The sequence below is a fragment of the Eimeria necatrix genome, genomic scaffold, assembly GCF_000499385.1.
Source record: "Eimeria necatrix Houghton genomic scaffold, Enh_scaff551, whole genome shotgun sequence".
Lineage (NCBI taxonomy): Eukaryota > Apicomplexa > Conoidasida > Eucoccidiorida > Eimeriidae > Eimeria > Eimeria necatrix.
In genome coordinates, this window is record NW_013654417.1 from 1 (window position 1) to 7500 (window position 7500).

At 61.0% G+C, this 7500-nt stretch overlaps 2 protein-coding genes across 2 annotated transcripts in view; one reads left to right on the forward strand and one right to left on the reverse strand.

The window, feature by feature from the left end:
* Positions 1-1494: 1494 nt before the first annotated feature.
* On the forward strand, positions 1495-2333 carry ENH_00062510 (hypothetical protein; the record flags this gene model as incomplete). The annotated part of the gene is made up of 2 exons (XM_013582066.1): positions 1495-2008; positions 2323-2333. The coding sequence occupies 2 exons, from the start codon at positions 1495-1497 to the stop codon at positions 2331-2333; spliced, it is 525 nt and encodes a 174-aa protein (XP_013437520.1).
* Positions 2334-7287: 4954 nt separating this feature from the next.
* Positions 7288-7500, reverse strand: part of ENH_00062520 (hypothetical protein, conserved) — a gene marked incomplete at both ends in the record, with an annotated part of 1701 nt that continues 1488 nt past the window's right edge. Inside the window, one exon of the mRNA XM_013582067.1 lies at positions 7288-7500. This exon is cut by the window's right edge and continues 1488 nt beyond it. Within this exon, the coding sequence (XP_013437521.1) occupies positions 7288-7500 (213 nt within the window).

The following is a 7500-nucleotide window of genomic DNA, read 5'->3' on the forward strand; positions in this document are numbered from 1 at the left end:
CTGCTGCTGCTGCTGCTGCTGCTGCTGGTGGTGGTTGCTGCTGCGGGCGGCGCGCACGGGGGCGTCGGCGGCGGCGCCGTGCTGCTGCAGGCGCTCGCGCCGCTCGCAGCCGCGCAGGGGGACTCCGCTGCTGCTGCTGCTGCTGCTGCTGCTGCTGCTGCCTCCGCCTGGCTGCAGCAGTTGCTGCACTGAATCACCACCTTCCCCTGCAGCAAGTTGAGCTGCAGCGACCTGCCCAGGCAGTAGGGACACAGCAGCAGCGGCCGGTGGCAGTTGGGGCAGGAATGCAGGTCCTGCTCGCCCGCTGCTGCTGCTGCTGCTGCTGCTGCTGCACTTGCTTCCTTTGCTGCATGCTCCCGAATTAGAGACCCCAAAGTCCCCGACAAAGAAGCAACAGAAGAAAGGGCCCCCAGCTCGGCCCCACAGTCGGAGACATATGCGGGGCTTTCCACCTCGCCGTCCCCTTGCTGCAGCAGCAGCTGCTGCTGCTGCTGCTTCAGCAGCAGCTGCTGCTGCTGCTGCTGGTGCTGCTGCCGCGGGTGCAGCGGCGTCGGCTGCCCCTTCAGCAGCAAATGCACATCCAGGTCCGGCCGCAGAGACCTGTCGAAGTCGCAGCCCTTAGCAGCAGGCGCGCGGGAATGTCTGCTGCTGCTGCTGCTGCTGCCGCTGCTGCTGCTGTCAGCAGCTGTCTCTGCTGCCGACGCAGGCGTCAGTGCTGCTGCTCCTCCCGGTGTCAGTGCAGGAGGCGTTGTGGCAGCTCCTGCTGCTCCTGCTGCTGCTGCTGCTGCTGCAGGGGCAGCAGCAAGGCAGCTGCGCTCGCCCATCTTAGCCCCGGGTGCAGCAGCACGAGAAACAGAAGGAAGAGAAATAATCTGAGGCCCTCCAGGTGCTGCTGCTGCTGCTGCTGCTGCTGCTGCTGGGGTAGTTGCTGCAGAAGCAGCTGGCCCCGCTCCTGAGGAGCTCGTCCCCTCGGCGGGCTTCTGCTGCTGCACTTGGGCAGGCGTGCCGGCTGCTGCTGCTGCTGCTGCTGCTGCTGCTGCTGCTGCTGCTTGAGGTGGCTCCGCCTGCTTGCCAGAGGCGGGTGCGACGGCTATCTGCTGGACTGCAGCAGCAGCAGTTGCCGCTGTTGCTGCTGCTGCTGCTGCTTGCTGCTGTTGCTGCTGCTGCTGTGACTGAGCTTCATCTACAAGAGTTTTAGCTGGAGACGGTGCGGCTGCCGTTGCTGCTGCTACCCCCGCTGCGGCTGCTGCTGCTGCTGCTGCGGCAGCTGCGGCTTTCAGCGACCCAGCAGCAGCAGCAGGTGTCGGGACTCCTGCAGCAGCAGCAGCAGCAGCTGGATCCGCCTGAGGAGTTACAGTGCCCGCAGAACTCGGCAGCGCTGCTGCAGTTGGCGCTGCAGCAGCAGCTGCTGCTGCTGCTGCTAGGGGGGCCCCCAGCGCAGCAAATGAGGGCCTCTGACGAACAAAGCCCGTGTCTCTGTTTGCAGGAGACAAAATGCGCGACTGGAGAGACACTCCTCCGTGGTGCCCCGTGAAGAGACGCCGGACCTGCAGCAGCAGCAGCAGCAGCAGCAGCAGCAGCAGCAGCAGCAGCAGCGGCGGCGTGTGCACGGGGGTGCGCGCCAACACAGCAGCACATAGGAGCTGCATCAACACCGCTCGTAGCGGCTTGTGCAGCAGCAGCAGCAGCAGCAACAGCAGCAACAGTGCATGCTCCACCAGCAAACAAAAGAGCGCTTGTTGCTGCTGCAGCACGGGCAAGCAGCAGCAGCAACGAGGGGAGAGCTGCATGGTGCAGCGGCAGCGGCAGCAAAAATCGCAGGAGCGAAAGCAGCAACAGCAGCAGCAGCAGCAGCAGCAGCAGCAGCAAACACAGCAGCAGCAGCAGCAGCAGCAGCAAATGCAGCAGCAGCACCTTCTGAAATTGGTCTTGTCTGATTTCTGCATTCCTCATCCCTTTTGCGTCTTTGAACTCTCCAGAGCCTGTCTTCAATATGCCTTTGTTCCCCCTGCAGCAGCAGCAGCAGCAGCAGCAGCACGAAAACCACTGAGAGACCCACGTGCGCATTCACCCATCACCGCCATCATCAATGACAGCAGCAGCAGCAGCAGCAGCAGCAGCAGCAGCAGCAGCAGCAGCGCGGTTTCCCCGGGTCTGCCGACTTCTTCAAGATCCGCAGTTTTCTCCCAGCCCATTTTTCTGCTTTTCCCATTTGCATTTAAATCCCTTCAAACCCTAGACTAAAATAAAAACAAATACTACTTCCCTATGCAGCAGCAGCAGCAGCAGCAGCAGCAGCAGCAGCAGCAGCAGCAGCAGGACCTGTTGGCTGAAGACCTGTAGAGGGCGTTGCCCTGCAGCCCCCAGACTTCTTCGTGGAGACACGCGGTGAACATGGAAAGAATTCCGGGATGGTGTTCTAACCAAGTCTTGAACTCCGGAAAGGACAAACGCCCGTGCTCCACAAACTGCAGCAGCAGCAGCAGCAGCAGCAGCAGCAGCAGCAGCAGAGGCGGCGGGTGGCGAAAGCGGCACGCGAAAAGGCGCGGAACTGATGCAACAGCAGCAAAAGCAGCTGCAGCAGCAGCACCGGGGCAGCAGAGCGCGGGTGGCGCAGAGCAAGCAACTGCTGCAGCAGCAAAGCAGCTGAAGCAGCAGCAGCAGCAGCAGCAGCAGCAGCACTGCAGCAGAAGAGGGCTGTAGGCGCCGAAGCAAACAACTGCAGCAGCAGCAGCAGCAGCAGCAGCACCGGTCGCGGCGGCGCGCACTGGACGAGCCGCTGCAGTTGCTGCGCCAGCTTCAGCAGCAGCAGCAGCAGCAGCAGCAGCTCCAGCAGCAGCAGCAGCAGCAGCAGCAGCAGCAGCAGCAGCAGCACCTCGCATTCTTCGATGATTTTGTCAGCAACACACTCGACGTCAACAGCAGGCTGCTGGTAAGGCCCTTGCTGCTGCTCCTTCTCCATATCAATCAGCAGCTGCGCAACAGGAGACGGGTTTTTCTTGGCTTTGCTGCTGCTGCTTGCTGCAGCAAGGAGACTCCCCTCCCCCACGCCGTCCTCCGACTCGCTGTCCCCCTCCACCCCCTGCTGCTGCTGCTGCTGCTGCTGCTGCTGCTGCTGCTGCTGCTGCTGCAGGTCCGGCGGCGGCACCGGGTCGGGCGCCGTCACGGACACTGTGCAGCCTGCTGCTGTCAGCAGCGGGGCAGCAGCAGCAGCTGCTGCCGGGGCTGCTGCAGGCGGTGCTGCTGCTGCTGCAGTCCTTGGGGCTGCTGCTGCTGCTGCTGCTGCTGCGTCCGGGGCTGCTGACGGCACGCCCTCCACTTCCAGGTTCTTCGCCGCCGCTGCTGCTGCTGCAGCTGTTGCTGCTGCAGTCGCTGCTGCTGCTGCTGCTGCTGCTGCGGCTCCCACCGCAGCGCCCGCGGCCGCGCCTGCAGCAGCTGCTGCGGCTCCCGCCTCCGGCACGCCCGCTGCTGCAGCGCCTGCTGCTGCTGCTCCTGCTGCTGCTCCTGCTGCTGCTGCTGCTGCCACTGTGGGGTAGCTCAAAGGGCCCATGCAGAAATCGGAGACAGATGAAGCTTCGCTGCTGTCGGACTCTTCATCGACGGGGTCTAGGCCCTCCCTGCTTGAAATTTGGGTCCAGCTGGTCTCCTGCTGCTGCTGCTGCTGCGGCTGCTGCTGCTGCTGCTGCTGCTGCTGCGGCTGCTGCTCCTCTGCTGCAGTGTCCGCGGGCCTGGCAGAAATGTAGTTCTCCAAATTCGGGAGGTTTGAAAGCATCGCAATCAACTCACTCTTTTGAATATAACCGTCGTTGTTCAGGTCAAATACCTGCAGCAGCAGCAGCAGCAGCAGCAGCAGCAGCAGCAGCAGCAGCAGCAGCGGTGTTGGGAGCGGGAGGCAAACGAACGGCAGGGCCAGCAGCAACAGCGGCAGGAATGCAGCAGCAGCAGAAACGACAGATAGAGCTTTTAAATGCAACCCGCAGCAGCAAGAAACGCGCCAGCATCCCTAAACCCTAAACCCTAAACCCTAAACCCTAAACCCTCACCTGAAACAGCACAAACATTCTATCGCTTTTTGTGCCTCTGCAACAGACGGCGATGCCGATAAGAAACTCCTCCAAATCTACACTGCCAGTTCCTGCAAAGACATAAACCCTAAACCCTAAACCCTAAACCCTAAACCCTAAACCCTTGGCAGAAACTGAGGGCCTTCAATGCATCCCAAAACGGGCAGGAAGACGCAGACAAAGAAAAGCAAAGAAAATAGAACAGGCACGGAAGCAGCAGCAGCAACAGCAGCAGCAGCAGCAGCAGCAGCAGCAGCACATGCAGCAGCAGCGCTAGAAACTGCAGCAACATCAACACCCGCAGTTTCAACTGCAGCACAAGCAGCTGCAGCAGCGACAACTGCAGCAAATGCAACTGCAACTGCAACTACGGCAGCAGCAAATGCAGCAGCAACATCTGCAGCAAGACAAACTGCAGAAGCAGAGACAGCAGCAGCAGCAGGAGCGACTGCAGCAGCAGCAGCAGCAACTGCAGCAGCAGCAGCATACCCTTGTAATCAAATTTTTGGAAAAGTCTCTCTCCCCAGAGACCTGGAAGGGGAAAGTAGCGGAGGAACGTCTCCTTGTCGATCCCTGAGCAGCAGCAGCAGCAGCAGCAGCAGCAGCAGCAACAGCAGCAGCAGCACAAAACGCAACAAATGCCCACAGAGAACCATCGATAACGCAGGCAAAAGCACCTAGCCAGCAGCAGCAGCAGCAGCAGCAGCAGCCAACTGCAGCAACCGCATCACCTGGCAGCAGTAGCTGCAGCAACTGCAACAGCAGCAGCAGCAGCAAAAGCAGCAGCAGTAACCAGAGGACGCTACTGAGCATCAGCAGCAGCAGCAGCACGGACACCAGCACAGGCTTCGCAGCAGCAGCAGCAGTAGCAGCATCCGCAGCAACAGCAGCGGCAGTGACACCAGCAGCAGCAGCAGCAACTGCAGCAGCACCCGCACCAGCAGCAGCAGCATCGGTGACAGCAGCAGCAACAGCAGCAACAGCAGCAACAGCAGCAACAGCACCCCTACAAGCAGCAACTGCCCCGGTAACAACAACAGCAACACCAACAACAGCAGCAGCAGCAGCACCACCACCACCATCAACAGCAGCAGCAGCAGCAGCAACAGCAGCAGCAGCAGCAGCAGCAGCAGCAGCAGGGGCGCACCCGGAGCTTCGCTGCGGAGTGCGAGGCTCTTGTAGACTTTTTTGAGAACTTCCACTTCGTCTCCGTCGAACTTTTTTAAATAATGTTTTAAGTTTTCCCGAGACAAGTTGCTGCCCCCCGCCAGGGCGTAGCGGCTGCTCTGGCCCCCCATCTTGCTGCTGCTGCTGCTGCTGCTGCTGCTGCTGCTGCTGCTGCTGCTGCTGCTGCTGGGGGCGTTGGTGGGACTTGCGATGAGGGTCGGGCGGGGCTGCTGCTGCTGCTGCTGCTGCGGCGAAGCGTGTGCTGCTGAGGGAGACTGGGGAGACAGGCACTGTCCCTGCTGCTGCTGCTGCTGCTGCTGCTGCTGCTGGGGGAGGCAGAGGGCTAGGGCCGGCGGGCGCGGCTGCACCCCGCGAGAACTGCAGCAGCAGCAGCACGCGGTGCTGCTGCTGCTGCTGCTGCTGCTCTCGCTCCTGCTGGCGCTGCTGCAGTTTCTACGCCGTCTAGACACTCCGCGCAGGAACAGCTTCTAAAAAGGGGGAAATGAACGGGCGTGCTCTGCGCTGCTGCTGCTGCTGCTGCTGCTGCTGCTGCAGCTGTTGCTGCAGCTGTTGCTGCTGCTGCTGCAGCTGCAGAAGCGCCAGCCGCTGAAGGGAAGACACAGGGGTGGTGAAAAGACCCTCGGGTGCTGTATGTGAAGGGGGATGAGGCAGTTGCTGCTGCTCGCAGCAGCAACTGCAGCAGCTGCAGCCGCCGCTGCGGCCGCTGCTGCTGCTGCTGCTGCTGCGGCGATTCCTACGGAAGTGTTGCTGCAATAACTGCTTCAATATAAGTGCAGAAATAAAAAAAAGCACCAAAGCCCGGTCTAAGCTCCGGGTTGGCGCAGGAGCACCCGCAGCAGCAGCAGCAGCCGCTGCAGCAGCCGCAGCCGCAGCGGGTCTGTTGCAGCAGCAGCAGCAGCGAGAGCCCTCAACGCGGCTCCGCAGCAGCAGCAGCAAAACTCCCTCCGCCCAGCTTCTTCTTGTGGCTAAAACACACAAAAGTGCCAGCAGCAGCAACTAAAACGCCGTGTTGCAGCGCAGCACTCAGGTGTACGTACACCCCAACTGCTGCTGCGGACTCTCCAACGCTAAACCCCGCTGCTGCGGTGACCCTGGGGTTTGCTGCAGCAGCAAGAGCCTCCCGCAAACCCTAGACTCTAAACCCTAAACCCTGGAGCCGCTGCTTCGCGGCTCGCCTAAACCCCAGACCTCCAGCACCTACTGCTGCACTGCTAAACCCTAAACCCTAAACCCTAGCGAGGCAGACAGCCCGCAGCAGCAGCAAAACCTCAGCCAGCAACTCACGCCACTAGCTGCAACAGCCGAAGCACAGACTGCAGCAGCAACAGCAGCAGCAGCAACAGCAGCAGCAGCAACAGCAGCAGCAGCAACAGCAAGCCACCAGAATGCGCCGTAGCAGTTCTTAGGAAGAGTCCTCAGAGTCCGAAGCAAAGACCTGAGCGCTCCTCTGTCTTGCTGCTGCTGCTGCTGCTGCTGCTGCTGCTCTGCTCTCCCTATACGTGCGCTGCATCAGGTGCTGCTGCAGCCGCAGCAGCAGAGAGTGCTGCTGCTACAGCAGCAAGTGCTGCTGCTGCAGCCGCAGCAGCAGAATGTGCTGCTGCTACAGCAGCAGAATGTGCTGCTGCTACAGCAGCAAGTGCTGCTGCTGCAGCAGCAAGTGCTGCTGCTGCAGCAGCATCAGGAACGGCTGCATTGTGTGCACTCAGCAGTTTCTGTATACTCCTGATTCTAGCCGCTCAGTGCGGAGCAACTGCTGCAAGAAATGCAGCAGCAGCTTCTGCTGCAGCTGCTGCTGCAGCTGCTGCTGCAGCTGCTGCTGCAGCAGCAGCTGCTGCAGCTGCTGCTGCAGCTGCTAATCCCAGAGCTGCAACTGCAGCTGCAGCTGCAACAGCCACCGCAGCTGTTCCTGCCACGAATTTTACCATCTCCTTAGAACACGAAAAGTAGCAAAAGCTGCAGTAGCAACAGCAGCAGCAGCAGCAGCAGAAGCAGCAGCAGCAGCAGCAGCAGCAGCAGCAAAATCAGCAGCAGCAGCCTATGGTCCGAACTGCCCCCTTTTGCTGCGCTTGCTGTGCCCTCCCAGAGTAAGAAGGGAAGAAGCCTCAAGGCCAGTTTTCTCTGCTGCTGCTGCATCTGCTGCTGCTGCATCTGCCGCTGCAGCTGCTGTTGCTGCAGCTGCTGCTGCATCTGCTGCTGCTGCTAAGGACTCGCTCTCGTTGCTGCTGTTCCCAATAGCTTCGCTGAGAGG